The sequence below is a fragment of the Grammomys surdaster genome, unplaced genomic scaffold (genome assembly GCF_004785775.1).
Source record: "Grammomys surdaster isolate TR1022 unplaced genomic scaffold, NIH_TR_1.0 187, whole genome shotgun sequence".
Lineage (NCBI taxonomy): Eukaryota > Metazoa > Chordata > Mammalia > Rodentia > Muridae > Grammomys > Grammomys surdaster.
In genome coordinates, this window is record NW_021604632.1 from 9,825,585 (window position 1) to 9,844,793 (window position 19,209).

Consider the following 19,209-nt stretch of genomic DNA (forward strand, 5'->3'; position numbering starts at 1 on the left):
CTTTCTTTATTCCTTTCTTTGTTTTTTTCCCATCCCCCCTTGCTTGACTTTTTAATTACTCTTCTAAGATATACCTCATCTTGTATTTGCATCTGGGTATGGTACATATGTAATAACACACAGCCATTAACCGATATTATTCTACTAAAAATTAACTTGCTAGGTCAGTTCTGGGAAGGAGCTGAGAAGCCCTTAGTTTAACTTCTCTTAGTGAACCCGAGATGTGGGTTGAAATCCAAGAGCTGCGATCCAGAGTTAGGGTGGAGTCCTTGAGAACAGCCTTACAGAGTTGGGGGTATCAAGTCTAAAGGCCAACTGGAGTGCTTTCAGAGTTGGGTATCACATCTAAAGGCTGCCCGAGAAGTGTTCCCTTTGTTTTGCTTTGATTTTTCATAAACCCAGACTGGCTGTGAATTTGAAGGATTGAGATCACTAAGAACTCTGGGCTTGAACTCCCAACCCTCTTGCATCAGCTTCCAAAGTGCCAGAATTAGAAGTATAAACCACGCCTGGCTTCCTGTCACTGTAAAATTGCTCATGGTCTGGCAAGAATAGGTAAAGGTGCTTGCCACCACACTTGATGGCCTGAGTTTGACCCCTGGGATTTCCATGGTGGAAGGAGAGAACTGGCTTGAGTAAGCTGTTCTCTGACCTCTGCATGTGCATCATGGCACAAGTGTACACCCAACACTGGTAAATATATCTAATAATTTTATTTTCTTTTTTTTTTTTAACTTTTTTTTTTGTTTGTTTGGTTTTTCGAGATAGGGTTTCTCTGTGTGGCCCTGGCTGTCCTGGAACTCACTCTGTAGACCAGGCTAGCCTCGAACTCAGAAAGCCACCTGCCTCTGCCTCCCAAGTGCTGGGATTAAAGGTGTGCGCCACCACCGCCCAGCATAATTTTATTTTCAAACCCCCCAAAAAAACCCAAAACCAAGAAACCAAAATAAGCTAGTTGTGGTAGCACATGCCAGTAGGATTTGCTGAGGAGGCAGAGGCAGGATTTCAAGGCCAACCTAGGCTACATATTGCCAGGCGGTGGTATGTCTTTAATCCCAGCACTCTGGAGGCAGAGGCAGGTGGATCTCTGTGAGTTCCTGGACTGCCTGATCTACAGAGTTCCAGGACAGCCAGAGTTATTATATAGAGAAACCTGTCTTAAAAACCAAAATAAATTCTTCAGATGTTTCCTTCCAGAAATAAGAAGAGAACACTAGATTTATTTCCAAAAGGATTCCCAACTCTATTAGGAAAAGACCAGAAAAGTATGGTGTCCTCCCTCTAGCCTCATACAGAACTGGAGGATATGAGGGGGTCTAGTGGTCTCATTTCTAAGGTCTCGTCTTCTGATATGACCAAGCATGGCTGGGTCAGGCAGAAGAAGCAATGTCCAGTCACTTGGAGCTGTTCTGAGCCCTTGTCTCCTCTTTGAATGTGCTCTAGGTTGGTTGTACTTGAGGGGGGAATCACAAGACGCCATTTGAGCCTGGGCTTGAGCTCCACTGCCTGTCGGAGATTTGACACTTTCTCCTATTTCTCCCAATGCAGTCTCAGCCTCCTGTCTCGATTCAGGGAGGTAGGTGTACTGAGGAAGTAATGAGGAAAGCCAAGCCTAGTCTGTCTCTTGTCACTGCATTGCTACACTGGGATGATCTAGAGAGATGGTTATAGCTGGTTCCTAAATGTGATTTTCCCACAATTATAAAATGATTTGAGTGCTTATGGATGTAACTCAGTTGGCAGACTGCCTAGTGTGTCAAAGCCCTGGGTTTGATCCTCAGCACCACATACTCTGGATGTGGCGCTCCATGCCTGTAATCCTAGTACTTGGGACACAGAAGCATGATAATTGGAAGTTCAAGGCCATCTGTGGCTGCATAGTCTGTTAGAGGCCAGCCTCACTATGTGAGACTTTGACACACACACACACACACACACACGCACACACACACACACACCACAAAACCCAGCTAACCAAACAAAACAAAGCAAAAAAAAAAAAAAAAAAAAGAAAAAAAAAGAAAGAAATCAAACCCATCATCAACAAAGAATTCATGTTACAGGAAATATGGAAAACAGAGAGGAGAAGAGTCCAAGTTGACAAATGTGCTTACATCTCTCCATATGACCAGTTTTAGCATACTGCCAAGTTCTGGGGCAGAGAGGGCAGGGATGAGTGGTAGGCAGCCTGGGCCCCAGTAGCTGCCATCCTATTCTGAGGGCAGTCATTTTCCTGGGTCTCAGTTTGACCCCTTTTGCCTATGAGTCAGTGGTGAGAGCTTCTTGGTAGATATAATATGGGTGTGGTTAGCTAAGGGCCTTTCCTGCTCACTTTCAGTGTGGCTGCCCCTTCTCCAAGTCTCAGGTGGGTCTCTACCTGGCTTAATCTTTCACTGCAAAACCACAGTGGGGGCAGAAATTCTCGTATTTGCAGCTTGCATTGTGATTTTGGCAGTCAGTGGCAGAAACTGAGAAGTTAGAAACCAGCTCATGACCCAGCTACCACCAGGCACTCGTCTGTTGTCTCTCTGTACTTCCTGGCTGTCTTTGTTAAATGTTATGTCCTCTCTGTTTTGCTGTCATAGAAGAAAAGAACAAATCAAATAGGCTCATCGTGCAGTTGCTTGTGAGGTAAATTAATTCTCTCTCTCTCATCTCTGATACCTGAAAAGAGAACCCCATGAACAAATGAGAAGTACTGGAAGACAAACTGCTGGATCCATTCTGTCACCTGTTAAGGGAGTGGGGGCTTTTGCTGTCTCCTTCCTCCCAGGCTGTGTTGGATCAGCCAGGATCTGGCAGTGTTCTTAGCATAGCCTGGCCTATTACCAACAAGGAAGCAAATGTTCATGTCCTTTCTCCTTGGTAATCCTAAAATAAACAGGCATTTGTTTTTGGATGTCCCAAGTTCAGGCCTTTGAGAATGCCTGCTTTATCAGATTCTCCTACTGGAAGAACCTATGTGACCTACTAGAACAGAGTGGGTCATATATACAGTCATCTCCCATCTGCTTTTCCTGAGCAGCAGCCCAGGTGCTCCTTTATTAGTTCTGGTACGCTGCTGCACTGAGGGCTCTCTGGGTTCAAGATTATGGCTAATGATGCAGGCCCCAAGAGGTCAAGGGACAAGCCCATGGACCCATGGTGAACTTGAGAGCAGAGATGAGATTTGAATCTGAGAATGTCCGGTAAGTTTCTCTTTCAGGGATTGTGCCTGGGGTCGTCGTCAGGATGAGAACAGTTGGGGGTTGCCAGCTAAAACCTCTGGCTGAGCACTTTGGCTTCAGAATTTCCAAGCGGGTCTCAGTTGGCCTTGCTTTGGTAATTAATTGTACTGCTCCATGTCTCAGGCTTCTCAATCCCCTCCCTACTCATACATTGACTATGTTCTAAAGAGTGCTTGACTTTTTCCATGTCTTTTTTGTCCCTATTACTTATTAGGATGACTTTGATAGTTGTCTGGGTTTTCTTCTTCAGTCCGTGCCTGCCATTTGATCAGTTGTAGCCTTCCTACACCTCTTCTGTGGCTTCCTATTGACCTCTCGTGAAGTTGAAACTCCTTAAGTTAGTATGTAGGCTGTGTGTATCCCCCTCCCCCCATTTCCTGTTCTGCTATGGTCCTTTGTATGTCTGCCCAGCCTACAACTCAGCCACACTGAGTGTCTTTCAGTTCCTCTACTCTGTGTCTGCTTTCTTGTCTTGTTGCCTTTGCACAGTCTGTTGCTTCTGCACAGCACATGCTCCCTGTAGCATCTCTCATCTCCTTTACCAGGCCTTGGCTCAGCTTCAGTGCACTCTGGCTCTGTAGTTCAACCTTAACTTGCTGCTGGTGGCATTGAGAGTAGGAGCCTGCCCTGTGAACCCAGCACTTGCTCATCTCTGTGGAAGGCATGACTGAGACCTCAGGGTCTCTAGAAGAAGGTATTACTTGTACTGAGTGGTTGTGGCACTCTTGTCGTAGTCAGCTAACTGCATAGATGAGGGTTTATTTCTAGGCTACCTGTTTCCATTTTATTTTGTTGGTCTTTGTGTCTGTCTTTGCTAGTCCTATATTGGGTTGTTTTTTATTTTTATTATTGTATTTTAGTCTTATATTATTTTGATTAATCTAGCTTTACTGTAGTAAGTTTGAAATCAGGAAATGTGAGTCCTCCCAACTGTTTTTACTTTTTGAAGATTATTTTGGCTACCTACTGCCACCTGAGATTCCACATAGATTTTTTTATTTCTGGAAAAAAAAAAAGGTTAATGAGCTTTGGGAAGTCTGACATTGTCTTTTTTTAAAAAGCATGTATTTATTTAATTTTGTGTATATGACCAAGTGTATATAAGTGTACCATGAGTGCCTGAGGAAGTCAGAAAAGGCATCAGATCACCTAGAAATGGAGTTATAGATGCTTGTGAGGGGCCGTGTGAGTGCTGGGAATTGAACCCAGATCTTCTGCTAAGCAGCATGTGCTCTTAACCACTTACCCATCTCTCAGTCCTGGTATTGACATTTTAAGATTAAGTGTTCAGTTGATAAACAAGTACCAGGCTGGTCCATCTGTGCCTACTCAGTGCTGAGAGTAAAGGTGTGTGCCGTCATTGCCTGGCTTGTTATTATTATTAATTTTTGTTGTTGTTGCTTATTTGTTTGTTTGTTTTTTTGAGACAGGGTTTCTCTGTGTAGCCCTGGCTGTCCTGGAACTCACTCTGTAGACCAGACTGGCCTCGAACTCAGAAATCCTCCTGCCTCTGCCTCCCAAGTGCTGGGATTAAAGGCATGCGCCACCACTGCCCAGCAGCTTATTTGTTTTTTGAGGTATGGTTTCTCTGTGTAGCCTTGGCTGTCCTAGAACTTGCTCTGTAGACCAGCAGTACAGCCCTTGTCTGGGCTAGATTCCCAGTATTGCAAAACCAAGCCCAAAAAGTGTGTAGCTCAGCATTTTTAGTCTATGTATAGGGTCCTTACTTTGCTTGTTTTAGGCTGGTTGGATGATCATCTTTAGGTGCCTGAGAACTCACTAGAAGATGGGAACCTACATCTATTTTGAACAAAACATTGAGACAAGATCTCTTTACGGAGTCCTAGGTGACTTGCTTTGTAGTCCAGGCTGGCCCTCGACTTGTGCTATTCTATCTGCCTCTTCCTACCAAGTGCTGCTGGGGAATTACATTTATGTGCCATTACACCCATCTGTGAAACAACAGCTCTTCCTCTTCTTTTATTCAGTGCCTGGGGCTTGAGTCCAGGCACCTGGTCCTGGTCCAGATGCTCTGCCACATGTAGCTCAGGAGCCTATGGCTTCTTGTAGCTTCAGAATGCCCTCACTTTGGAAAAGACTTAGTGTTGTCTGGTGTTTGAAGAGTTGGGGCCTGGTTCCCCTGGACCCTGACTCAGCTGGGTCTGCTGGATGGGCTCCTGTGGAGCTGCTCTCTGTGTCATTGACACGCAAAGGTGGCATGGTGCCAGTGTGAATGGGAGTCAGCTTCCCCTGGCTGCTCTACACTTAACTCATCCCATCAGATTTTGAAGTTGAGGTGCTAGTTTGTGCAGAGGCTCTCGGGCCATTATGAAATGCCATTCCTCTTGAGGAACACAGAACCAATAGGAACATGATGAGTACCGCTGAAGATAGAAGAGACTTTTCTTGTAGAAAGGAACAAATAACTTGTTTGTGTGTTTTTTTGTTTGTTTTTGTTTGTGTGTGTGTTTTTTTTTTTTATAGTGCTGGCGATCAAACCCAAGGCTTTGTCCATGTTAGACAAGGGCTGTACTACTGAGCTATACTTGTAACCCCCTAAAAACAACTTGTGTTTTAAGCATATATGTCACAGTGGTCACTCATCCCCATGGAACATTGTAGAACCAGAACCAGAACTTTGGCTGGTGGATCCTTGGTTTACCATGTTTGCACTAGCTTAAAGCATCAAGAGTCATCCAGGGAGCAAATAGATTCCAAACACAAGCTCTTACTTAGTTTCAGGAAACTCTTAATGCCAATTGTGGGACTACATGAGTTATGGGATTCAGGCGCAGACACCTCGCAGTAGCACAGGATGAGTTACATCCAAGCTGGGAGGACCCCTGGCTGTGCTCACTTGTGTAGTTTGGACAGGCTACTTGAGTTGTTTACTGCTTGGTCAGCAAAGACATCCAGGGAATGGAGACCAACCAGCTCTTGGCATCCTCTACCACATAAAGCCAGGAAGCTAATTCTTTAGACTGCTGTTTTTTTTTTTTCTGGGGAAATGTGCAGGTTCTAATCTAATGGGAATTCTGCCAGTGGGCTCACACAGCAGCTCCTGATGGTCCTAGAAGCTGGCCCTTTCTGGCAGTCACTGTATGTTTCTTGGAAGGGCTGAGCATTCTGCTTAGCCTCCAGCTATGTATTGGGCTATGTCTTTTACCTCAAAGGATCTTCTAACTCTGTGTCCCAAATAGTAAAATAATGAAGCCAAGTTTTCTCTAAATTATGGATGCCCCTCTATAAAATGCCAGACCTTTTCTTTTTCCTGACTTCCTCTCCTTTAAGCACTGTGGGCTAGATTAATTAGTGCTATGTGCTAGTCTATGTCTTTTCTTGATACCTGTACAACATGATAAGGATCGCTGGGTCACTATGGTGTAGGCCCTGTGATTGTTAGGAAGCAGACCTGTACAGTTCAGTGGCATTAAGTGCATCAACATTGCTGGGCAGTTATGAGGTCCCCGTCAGCCTCTTTGGATGGTGTTTTGGATGTTTTATTCAGTACTGAGCTGCCTGTTTAGTTCATGCTTGTATATGCTTCGAATCAGATCGTTTATATTGGCTTCTGTTCTTTTAATGTTAAAAAATGATGATTTGATTCTTTTATTTTTAAATTCTTTAAGAATTCCCCATTTTTGTATGTACCATACACGTTTAGACTGAAAAAGAGATTTCCTTTTTTGGTTTACCTCTTCTTACAAGTGCCACTAAGACTAGGAAGTTGCCAGAGGAAGGGCCCCACCTTTCCTTGCTTACCTTACTTAGGTACTTGGGGTAGATGTGTGTGTGGGGGAATGGTTTGAGAAGCTCAAGCTTTACCACCTCCCTGCTTTGTGTGATCTAGGAAGTTAGCCATAGATGCACGGGGGTGGGATGGGGGGACAACGACAATGTGTGTATGTGTGGAGAATCCTGAGGGGAAGCTGTGTCAGGGGTCCTGACGGAGCAGAAAAGTCATGGCTATACTTCTTCAGTGTGCTGCTCCTTACTAATGAGCAAGTGTGACCTTGCATTGCCCTGTGCCACTCATTCCCCAGTTCTTAGGTTTTTTTTTGTTTCTTGGGTTTTTTTGTGGTTTTTTTTTGTTTTTTGTTTTTTGTTTTTTTTGTTTTTTTTTCGAGACAGGGTTTCTCTGTGTAGCCCTGGCTGTCCTGGAACTCACTCTGTAGACCAGGCTGGCCTTGAACTCAGAAATCCGCCTGCCTCTGCCTCTCAAGTGCTGGGATTAAAGGCATGCGCCACCACCGCCCAGCTTTTTTTTTTTTTTTAAAGATATATTTATTTTTTTATGTATATGGGTACACTGTAGCTGTCTTCAGACACACCAGAAAAGGGTGTTAGATTCCATTACAGATGGTTGTGAGCCACCATGTGGTTGCTGGGATTTGAACTCAGGACCTCTGGAAGAGCAGTCAGTGCTCTTAACCACTGAGCCATCTTTCCAGCCCCAGTTCTTAGGTTTTAAGGAATGGATTCTCCTGCTCTGGTTGGAATTTGCTGGAGGACTGGAGACCATGATTTCAGTACATGTTACCAGTTAGTCATGGTCACATATACTATCTCATTTCTTTTAAAGAAATATTTTAAATTGTATGTATTTGTTTATTTTATGTGTTTATGTGTGAACACATATATCACAGACAGATCTTGAAGTCAGACAAAGATTTTCAAGGGTCGGTATTTTCTTTTTACTTTATGGGTCCCAGAGGTAGAATTCAAGTTTCAGGTTTGATGGCAAGTTCCTTTACCTGCTGAGTCATCTTATGAACCCTCTTCTTTCTTTAGTTGCAAAGATATTAGGTTGCTTCCATTAGAAATCAAAAGGCCAGCCAGGGGTAATGGTGCTCACCTTTAATCCCAACACTGGGGAGGCAGAGGTAGGTATATCTTGAGGCCAGCCTGGTCTACGTAGTGAGTTCTGAGACAGCCAGAGATACATAGAAAGACCTTTTTCTCAGAAAGAAAAAGAAGAAAAGAGGAAAAAGGACTGCAGGTAGGGCCTAGAGAAATCAGGTCAGAAGCTGAGGCTTCTTTGAGAGCCATTAGTGCATTGAAGAAGTCTGGACTCACTGAGTTCTCCTTTTTCAGTTTTCTACCAAGAACTGTTTGTGAAAGGGGATACAACTAGCATACAAAGTAATGAGTTCCATCACGGCCTCCTCAGACATACAGCTCTCAGACATACAGCGTGTTCTGCTTTGTTCTCATTCCTTCCCTGTTTGCTTTTTTTTTAAGGTACATGGGAATTGGACTCTCAGCGCAAGGTGTTAACATGAACAGACTGCCTGGTGAGTCACTGTTCAAGAAACTTTGTTCTGCTCCCATCTGTCCTGATCTGTTAGAGCAGAAGTGACAGCTCAGAGATTCGGGAGGGACTTGTTTATAGGATGTCAAGGCATTGGGTGGAGAATTCCAAATGATGATCACTGAGTTAGGACATCTTACATTTCAAAAATTAATTGATAGAAGCTACAGAGAAGCCCTGGCAGTTGAATGTAGAAATTAAGGCCCCAGTTAAGAGTGCTTCCTGCTTTTCCAGAGGACTTAAGTTCACTTCCCAGCACTCATGTCATGTTGCTCACAACTGCCTCCTTGGACCCCTGATCTCCAGTGAACAAACTCGCACTTAGACATACACAATTACACATAATTAAAAATAAAATAAAATCTTAAAAAACTGAATTGGCAAGTAGCTGTTACTCATGGAATTTGAACTGTTTACTGTTAAAATGAAGTGACCTGAACTTACTTCTATTGGGGCTACGCCTCAGTAACCCTTGATCCTATTGGCCATTGCCAGCCTGGGACTCAGGCATGTGCCGGGAGGCATGTACTGCCAAGCCTGGCTCCTTTTTGCTTGTTACTTCACCATGTTAAAGATCAAAGTCTTCAAGTGGGTTCCCACGTGGAACTTGGTTGAGGTGAATTCTGAATAAATAAAAGATATGGTTAAGATATCTGAATTTGTAGCTGTGGGTACACAGCAGACCCAGATTAGTGGAATGTTCTAGGTTCTGCATCTGGTTCTTTACCAGTCTAGCATACTTCCAGTTGTTTTCTGCCCAGCTGTTCATTCCCAGTCCTAGCTGGGTACAGCTGAGGAGGCAGAAACCTACCCTAAGAGCTGATAGATTTCAAGTGATGCTACTTGGTCCATATTTGTCTAAGGTGGTGAGCTACGCTCATACCATCATGAAGGCAGGCAATGAATGTCCTCCTAGTTTTGCATTGTATTCCTTGTGTCTGTGATGTAGAAGACAGCTGGCTTTTTAAAAAAGGGAGTAACACTTCAATGCCTTTTCCAAATTAATCTTCACAAATTGATCTATAATGGACTGATTTCAAATGCAGTCCAGACCTGCTCTGGATTCGGCTAATTGTCAGGAATTTGGCTTTTTTCTTTTTGCCCTTTTGCTTTGATTTTTACAGAAAGCAACTGTATAAATGTATAAGTTAGGTGTAGTCTCTTTATATTTTTAAATTCTCTTATATAGAGCTGTTTCTTGTTTTCAGTGTGACCTTTGAGCTTTTGTATTGTTTTGGTATTGAAAAAAAAAGAGATTTTGTTTTTGGAGGCAGTCTTGTTGTATAGTTCAGGCTGGCCTTGAATTTGAGCTTTTTCTTGCCTCTGCTTCCCAAGTGTGATCATAGCTGGGTGCCACAGGATCTGTCTGCTCTTGACCTCATTTTCACTGACTGCTGGCTCCTCTTGAGCACTTCTTCCTGTCATATATGAACTCCACCTGACAACTCCATATGCGGAAAGAAGAGTCACATGACTTTGCATAGGGCTCTTTGGGAAGGATAGACATCCCTGACTTTAGGCAGATATCGCATAGGACAGAGAAATGGATAGAGGGGAGAGTCCCTACTCAGGAATGATGGTGAGTCTGTCTCTGCTCAGTCTACTGCTGGATTTGGAAGGTTCGAATACAAGAATGTGCTTTCAACTTTTCTGAGATTGCCTGTGCGCGCTGTGTGCTTGCTCTCTCTCTCTCTCTCTCTCTCTCTCTCTGTTTATCTTGAACATATGTGTTCTAAAACTGAAAGCATCATCACTTTTTTTTGTTTTGTTTTGATTGTTGGTTTTTGGTTTTTTGAGACAGGGTTTCTCTGTGTAGCTCTGGCTGTCCTGGAACTCACTCTGTAGACCAGGCTGCCTCAAACTCAGAAATCCGCCTGCCTCTGCCTCCCAAGTGCTGGGATTAAAGGCATTCGCCACCGCTGCCTGGCTACATCATCACTTTTTAACACTTAGACCTGAAACTCCTTGCAGGTACTTTGGCCAGGAGACAAGATGAAGTATGATAGCAACTCCAGCCTTCTTGACAAATGCTTTTGGTTTCCAAGAGGCCCTTGAAGACTAATTGGGTTGTTTGGATGTGTGATTGATGAGAGGAGAGTGGTAATGGCCTTGGCTGGGTCCAAATTTTGAGACTTTTGTTATTACCTTTAGATGAGATGTTTGAGAGATAATGTATCTTCAAGCTTGCTGGCCACTTGTTGGGGCTTCTGTTGTCTGTAGGCTAGTGCTCTGTCCACATTGGCTCTGAGTGGGGGGGCTTTTTTTTTTGAGACAGGGTCTTTCTATTATGTTTTTCTGGCTGTCTTGGAACTTGCAATATAGACCATGCTGGCCTCAAACACATACAGAGTTCTTTCTACCAGCCTCTGTCTCCCAAGTGCTGGGATTCAAGGCAACTATACCCCACTCAAATATCCCTTTTGAGAAGAGTGTGTGCATATATACTTGGTGGACAGATTATTGCTTTTTGTTTGTGTTCACCATCAATGGATCCAGTCAAGCCATTTTCTTTGGATGCACCTTTCTTTTTTTATTGGACATTTGTATTGATGTGAAGGAGTTTGTTTTGAGACATGCCTTTTCTGTATAGCTCAGGCTGTCCTTGAACTCATAGTCTTCCAACCTTCCTCACTCAGTGCTGGGATTCCAGGCTTCCCGCATAGTGCCTGACATTTTTCTTTAAATTAAAATTAAAATTAAAATTAAAATATTTATTCTACTGAGTAGTAAACCTAGGACTTTGCATGTACTAGGCAAATACTCTCCTACTGAGCTACCTACCCAGCAGGGTTTGCTGTTTTGACGAGCCTTTGAAACATCTTCATGCAAACTGCTTATATTTTCTTCTAGTGTTATTTAGGGAAGGGTTTTAATGTTTAAATATAGTGAAGATGTCAGGGTTCTTTTATTTGGCTGTAGGACATTTTTGGGAGGTGCTGGTGACAAGAAAGCAAGATCTCATGTATACCAAGACAGGGTCCTCAAACTCTGTATATAGCTAAGAGTGACTTTGAACTCTGATCTTTTAGTTCCTCTGAGACCTTGGGTTACAGGCCTATACCATTATAAGCCTGTACTGCCACACTTGGTTTTGGGCTAGGCCAGTTTGAAACATTATATTACTAGCAAGCCTTACTAACAAGATGCTGTACTGACATTTTACATTTATAAGTATGCAAAAATCCATGTGTTAGCATAGGAAACCATAGCTTCACTGAAAATTAAGTCTTCCAAACCAGAAATGGCATACATCTCTGTTTTATTTATTTATTATAATTCTTGTTACTGCTGTTTTTTGTTTTGTTTTGAAATAGAGTCATACAGCGTATCTCAAGCTGGTTTCAAACTAGACATCTGCCTTCCTCAACCTATTGAGTTTTTTGAGTACTGGGATTATAGATGTGTTTCTATGCCTAGCAGAACTAATGGTGTCTTAGCCAGGGTATTTGTTTGCCTAATGGTTGGTTATATTTTGTTTCATTTGTTACTGGAGTTTAAAACCTATTTATTGCTCTAAATTATTTTATTTATTTTTATGTATATTTGTTTTGCTTTTTGAGAGGGTTTCATGAAGCTCAAGCTGACCTCAGAATTGCTATGTGACTGAGGTTGACTTTGAATTCCTGGTCCTCCTGCCTCTGTTTTCTAAGTGCTGGATTACAAACATAAGCCACTACCTCCAGTCTCTTTTGTTTGTTTGTTTGGTTTTTTGTTGTTATTTTGTGTGTGTGGTTTTTCGAGACAGGGTCTCACTATGTTCCCCTGGCTGACCAGGCTGGCCTCGAACTCAAAGGATACACCTGCCTTCCAAGTGCTTGTACTAAAGGATGCACCACCATTGCCCAGCCTATCTTGTTATTTTTAAAAAAAAAACAAAACAAGTTACTACATTTTTAAACTTTACTTTGCATACACGAATATGTGTATGGGCACACTAATGTCAGTGCCCACGTAAGAGGTCAGGGGAGAACTTTCAGGAAGCAGTTCTCTTCTACCATGTTTGTTCCTGGAATTAGACTTAGGTTTGTGGGCTTGGAGACATACCCGTATGTTCTGAGCCATCTTTCTGGCCCTTTATGTTAATCTTAATGATTATATTATTTCATATTTAACCGGGGAAGGAGATTTGTTTTGAGGAGTAAGTACCTTTTTATGTGTTCATTATAGATAGTATGGGTGTTTGGTTTTGAATTATCCATTCTGTGAACATTGTATGCTAGGTTTATAATACCCATGCTAGGCGTAGGCATGTTTAATGGAGGGGAGAGAGAGTGGTAGAGGTAGTAAATACTGCTTCTCACTTGTGTTTGGCCTGATATTGATGACTTTACCAGGTGGATCTAGCAACGGCATAGTAAGGCCTATGCCTGTGAGTACGTAAGTGTTCTGGTGGGGTGCATGGTTCCCTGGAGGATAGTCAGAATTAGTCAATTGGAAGAAGGGTTTGTATTTCTTCCAAGGCATGATGATGGTAGTCTTCTTCCCCTTCTCCAGTAAGCAGCTGGGAGCTAGAGGATTGCTTTGTATAGACAAGATGTTGTCAGCTCAGTTCACCCTAACTCCATGTAGAGGGAGGTCCTACCAGGGGAATTGAAGCTGGCGCTCTTGGATGGTAAGAACTTTACATTCCCAGTTTGTGGAACTATAGGAAGTGGTAGCTTGTGGTTTACAAAAAGACTCTTTTCTCATACTGAGATTCTAAATGGAAGCATTTAGTCACAAGTGGGCTGGGACCTGAGGATGTAGCTCAGTCATGAGGTTGTGGGTTTGGTCTCCAGCACACTGCCCGTCCCTTAAAGTAGACAGTTAGGTTTTAGATGTGTGTATATTGAGATAACTGAATATATCTGGTTTGGTTGAGAAGACTCCTGCTATGTCATTGGGAGAGGTTCCTTATTTCAATGCTGTGTATGCAGATTAGTTTTTCCTTCTGAGGGTGGTGATGTGAATTGAACCCAGGGTTTTACACTTGCAGACTCTCCTGACTTATTCCACCCAGCTTATATAGACTACTTTATATTTGCAAGTTTAGAAAAACTTCGGTGGGCAAAGGAGATGGCTCAATTAGTAAAATGCCTGCTGCAGCAAGCTTGAAGAACTAAGTTTGGATCTTCAGAACCCATGTAAAAGCTGGGTGTGGTAGCACACACATGTAACGCCAGTGATGGGCTGTGTGTGTAAACAGGCAGATCCCTGAAGCTCACAGACCAGCCAACCTAGTTGAGTCAGTGAACTTAAGGTTCAGCCAGAGACTGTGTCTCAGAATGTAAAAGGTGGAGTGACTGAGGAGTGACATCCAGTTCTAACCCTGAACACTGTTCCACGTGCATGTACACCTGCACACCTGAGGAGTGACATCCAGTGCTAACCCTGGACACTGTCCACTTGCATGTACACCTGCATGCAGGTGTGCACCACACTGAGAAGCACATACTGGAGTGACAATTTTGCAGTTTGGTGTCTTTAAAAAAAAGCACAGAAATATTATATGAATGTTTTTGTTTTAATCCAAGGTATGAGGTATGGACTGCTTCAGGTTGTCCACCTCAGTTGACTGTGATTTGCCAGCTGGAGATAGCTCTGTGACTGTGACATTTGAAATTCTGGGGACTTTTCAGAGGGTATGTGAATGCTAGAGCCCTGAGAGACAGAGTCAGTTGGTGGGTTGTTGTTTGCTGTCGGTTGTGGTTTGTTAAGTAGTAGTACAAGAAGAAGAAACTAGATATCCTGACTGCAAAGATCAAACTTGCTCCAGGGAACTCAACGCCCCAATCAGCAGGAAGTAGTCTTACAATAACTTCACTCCCCTCTCTGATCCCTGACTTTATTCAGGGATCTCTTTCTTTTCTCTGTATCCTTTTTCTTTCTTATCTAGGGTTGGGGGAAGAAAGGGTGGAAGAAAAAGGGTAGAGAAGGGTGGAGGAAAGAAGAACCCACAGGTAGGGGAATCTAGCTACAACGTACATCCCCTTTTCCAACACACCATATACATAGAAACAAAACAAAGTGAAACAACAAAGCAAAGCAAAACAAACCAAGTATGAGTCAGTACTTTTTAGAGAGAGTAGTTTTGTTTTGTTATGAGGGTTGTTTGGGAAAGAAATCAAAGCATATTGGGTTTGTGAGTGTGGGGCTTGCCCCTAACATGTGGTAAGGGACGTTTGTGCTTTTGTTTGCAGGTCACCTGGAGATGGGTGTATGGATTATGCTCAATACAGAGGGAGGACTAGAAAGTGGGGCTTAGTCACTTCTTTCTGGGGAGCCATGGATATCCAGGTACCAGTGGGGAGTCACAGGAAAGTACAAGAAGTCACCCAGGGCTGGGTGTGCTGGCACGCATCTGTCAGGAACCTGAGGCTGGAGACTTGTGAGTTCTCAGCCAACTCAACCTCTTTAGTAAAATGTTCTTCGTGTTAAAAACAAATCGTCAGGCATGATGGCTCTTGGTTTTCTCTCAGCAGAGATAGGTATATCTCTCTGAGTTCGAAGCCAGCCTGGTCTACATCAGCTTGGGTATGTAAGTGAAACTCTGTTTTAGACAAACAGAACACCTTGAGCAGGGATAAGAACTGTGATCTGGGGGAAGCACTGAGCCTTCCGGCTGGTTGGAGGAGTTAAGTGCCCTCCCCCCTCATGTCTTGGCAACTCGCCTGGAATTGCTGGGTGGGGTCAGTGTCAGGCTGCTGCTTCAGCATTTATAAGTGGTAGCAGCAATACTCTATCATCCTGAAAGAGGCCACTAGAATGAAAAGAATCACTCTTGATCCTGGGCCAAGGAGGCCCTGGAGGTTAGCCCCTGTGGGCTAGCTTTTCCAGTGTTGCAGGGAAACTTGTCAGGGCAGGTCCCATCATCTTCTTGGAAGTCTGTCTTCTCCAGACCAGGATTTGGGTGTGAAGTTGCATTGGCAACTCCACCATGGCTTCTTGTGCTGTGGAGCTCCTGGGGAAGTCACCAGTTCTGTTTCCATAGGAGGCTTGGAGAGCTTTCTCTGGTTCCATTATAGATAGCATTGAGTTAATTGAGTTAACTGATTTCTTCTTGACATCCCCCCCCCCCCGGCACTTTGCTCTTGGGCTATAGATAACCAAGTGCTCTTGTGTTCTAGGCTCTGTCAGCGCTGGGTGCTTTACAGAGGGTGTCTCTTTCATCATAGCTGTGAGTGTGTCCATACTCTGTGATAGGCACTGAGTGTAGCCCTGAGGTAAATAGTCTCCCCTCCTGTGAAACCTGCCCAGTAGGGGAGAAACACGTAGTGGAGAACCTTGCATTGGGCAGTTTACATTTGGTAAGTACCTTGAAGGAACTGATTGGGTGCAAGGAAGGTGTACTTGAGTCAGGCCTTCCTGAGGCTGGGGCATTCAGGCTGGAAGCTAAAGGATGAGGGTCAGGCTAGGAGTGAGAGATAACACGTGGTGAGGGAAGGTCAGACCGGAAGACAGTTGTAGGTAGACTAGAGATCCCGATGGAAGAAGGGCAGAGGAGCTGAGTTGTAAAGGGATGGCTGCAGGCTGTCGGGGCTGGGCTGTATGGTTGGCAGCGTCCAGTAGGGAATGCAGATTGTCTTGGATGTTTTGAGGAAGCCATGGTACAGGTTGGAAGGATAGCAACAGGTACAAGGGGACCAGTTAGAACCTGTCTCAATGGCCCAGAACTTCATGAAGTGACCTGGACAAGATTCCTGAGGAGAAGATGAAGATGGCTGCCTCTTTGGGAGGTGACAGAGCAAGCCTTAGTGTTCAGAGCAGTGGACAGCTAGACTGCAAGCTAGTAGTGCATCTCCAGAGAGCTGCTGACCATTGCTTTTAAAAATCTTCCGTTAAGCCAGGCAGTGGTGGCGCACGCCTTTAATCCCAGCACTTGGGAGGCAGAGGCAGGCGGATTTCTGAGTTCGAGGCCAGCCTAGTCTACAGAGTGAGTTCCAGGACAGCCAGGGCGATACAGAGAAACTCTGTCTCGAGAATCCAAAAAAAAAAAAAAACCTTCCATTAAGTTTGGGGCTGCAACTTAGTTGATAGAGTGTTTACCCAGCATGTAAAGGTTTGATCCCCAGCACTGCAGAAACCCATACATGGAATGTAGTTATGCATACCTCTAATCCCAGCTCTCTGGGAGGTATAGCAGGTCAATCAGAAATTCCAAGTTTTCTTGGCTATTTAGTGAGTTTTGAGGCAGCCTGAGCTATATGAGACACTGTCTCAAATTTTATTTTAACTTTTTTGTTTGTTTTTGAAGACAGGGTTTCTCAGTGTAGTTCTGGTTGTCCTGAAACTCATGCTATAGACCAGGCTGGCTTCAAACTCGTGGATCCACCTGCATCTTCCCCAAGTGCTGGACTGAAAGGTGTGTACCACTACCTCCTTGCAAAATTAAAAAAAATGCTTTTATTAATAAAACAGTGGCTATTTTGATGCTAAGTCTTGGCAACATTGGAAATAGGCAGGGAGCCTGAGTCAAGCAGCTCTTGTCAAAAACCAGTCAGAGAGAAGATGTTAACTTGGGAAGCCCAGGCCTGATCTATCCTGCTGCTTGCTGTTGAGAAGTAGTTGGTCCTTGGCTCCTAATACTGCCTCTTCTGAACCTTGAAGGAGTGTTGCAGGCATGGATGGACATTTTCTTATGGCCCTGATCCACTCGAGTGTTTGAAACTAGGCAGAACTGGTAGGAGACTGACAGATGTTTCTCCTCTTTCTTTTCTACCTTGGACTCCTCGTGTCTCTGGTCCCTTTGGATCTACTATCTTAATCTAATGTGCAGTAGCTGAGTGAAGGGCCTGTAGGATGGTGGCAGCAGTATTAGTCTTTTTTAAGAGGACTTTCATGGCTTGAAATGACTTTCATGAGGGTCAGTTGGGCTTGGCCAGGCTCTGAGAGGGCAGTGAGAGGACAGCCTGAGGACCCACCAGGAGATCCTGCTCACTGCTGTTGAGTTATAAACAGCCTCCAGTCAAGCCGACTAGCTAAGCTGCAGAGGCTCTGCCTAGTTTATCCGCCATGTTCCATGGCCAGAGACCATGTGCGTGCAGCATCTAGAATCGGCCAGCCCTGCCACCCTTGAGACGTCAGTGTGGGAGATGGCTCTACCAATCTTCCACGCTTTCTCTGCAAGACTGGGCATTGCCCATACCATCCTGCCATCCACACGGGCCTGGTAGAAAAATGAGACTCTAATGCTTAAAGATTAATCAAAGACTTTATATGTTCGGTAATGCTCAGTAACAATATGCCCATACAAAGAGAGTTATTTCCCAATTAGCTAACCTAAATAACAGTTGTTACCTGCGACTGCTCTCCATACCTGCATGGCTCTCCATCGCTCCTGAATCTCTGCTCTCTAGCTCCTCCTCTTCCTTTTCCTCTTCCTCCCTTACTCCTCCCACCTTAGCTCCTCCTACACACTGCCCCGACTGCACTCATCTCTTAAGCAAACCATCCCTTGAGAAACCTCGGTTCTTAAGGCTGCAGACAGTGAACCTGCTTGCTCTAGATGGAAGTTTTCTTGCAAAGACCACGTGTCCTCTGCTGATAGCCAGACTCGTAGCCCTCCAGTGTGCTCCTAGAGTAATCACCTGCAGCCTCTCTACTCATCTTGTCCCATGCTTCTGCTGCTGTCTCTAGTCTGTCCTTTCTCCTTACTGGGTTCTTTACCTCAGACCTTTGCCTTCTGCTGGGTATATTGTGCCCCTGTCTGCTTTGGACTTCTGATTACTCTGCTGAGAGGACAGTCTTTGCTCTGCCGCTTCCTCAAATACCTCTGTCCCCTGCACATACTACACATTATCATGGCTGTGGAGCACCTCAGCCATGCTGCTGACATCCCACACTCTGCCAACGGCAGGCACTGTTGATTTTGCCCTGAGAATGTCTATCCCTCCTCTTGATCCCTAGCGTAATTTTGCTTGGTCCCTTTAGCTCTGATGTTTGTAGTCACTTCTCGTACAACTCACATTTATCATATTCACGACTGAGTTGTGAGCTCCTTAGGACTTGGACTACATTTTATTGACAGAGTCTCACTGTGTAGCCCTGGCTGTTGTGGAACTCACTCTGTAGACCAGTCTGGCCTTGGGTTCACAGAGCTCTACCTGCGTCTGCCACACAGAATACACAGAGAACTGGGATCAAAAGTGTGTGCTACCATACCTGGCTGTGGGATACATCTTTTAATCATGACTCACCAAGAGTGTTTACAGGGCCTTGCACGCCTTTGGGTTGAAATTGTTCTTGTATTTTGCTGTCCTTTGCCTCAACATAATGAACTTCAGTAAGTCATCTGTCATTTTGGTACTAGTTTCGCATCAGATCCTCTTGACCTGAGGCTGGCCTTCAGCTTGGATGAGCCTTGGTTTGGAACTCAACCTACCTCAGAGCCCTAAGCTCTGTGGCACTGATGGTGATGGGCTCTTCCACCTCATGCATACAGGGTTCAGTGTCATTGAGTCAACAGCTGGCTCACATTTGGTCATGCGGAAGGCAGTTAACTGATTGTAATTATGTGTGTGTATGGCTACCCATATGGGTTTGTGTATGTGTAGAGTTCATAGGATAACTTGGAGTGCTCTGTTCTCTTCTACCCTCGAGTCTGGGATCCAACTCAAGATAACTGGGCTTGGCAGCAAGCACCCTTACCTGCTGAGGCATTGAGATTTTCTTGCCAGCCTGGAAGATGTTGAG

At 44.3% G+C, this 19,209-nt stretch overlaps 1 protein-coding gene across 3 annotated transcripts in view; it reads left to right on the forward strand.

The window, feature by feature from the left end:
* Ranbp10 (RAN binding protein 10) overlaps positions 1-19,209 on the forward strand; it is a 60,258-nt gene that overhangs the window by 15,495 nt on the left and 25,554 nt on the right. For 2 of the 3 annotated variants that reach the window (XM_028768728.1, XM_028768729.1), the window contains one exon: positions 8,469-8,521. In XM_028768728.1, the coding sequence (XP_028624561.1) occupies positions 8,469-8,521 (53 nt within the window). Of the gene's footprint in view, positions 1-3,904; positions 3,922-8,468; positions 8,522-19,209 lie in introns of those variants that run through there. The other variant, XM_028768730.1, reaches the window with a different exon arrangement.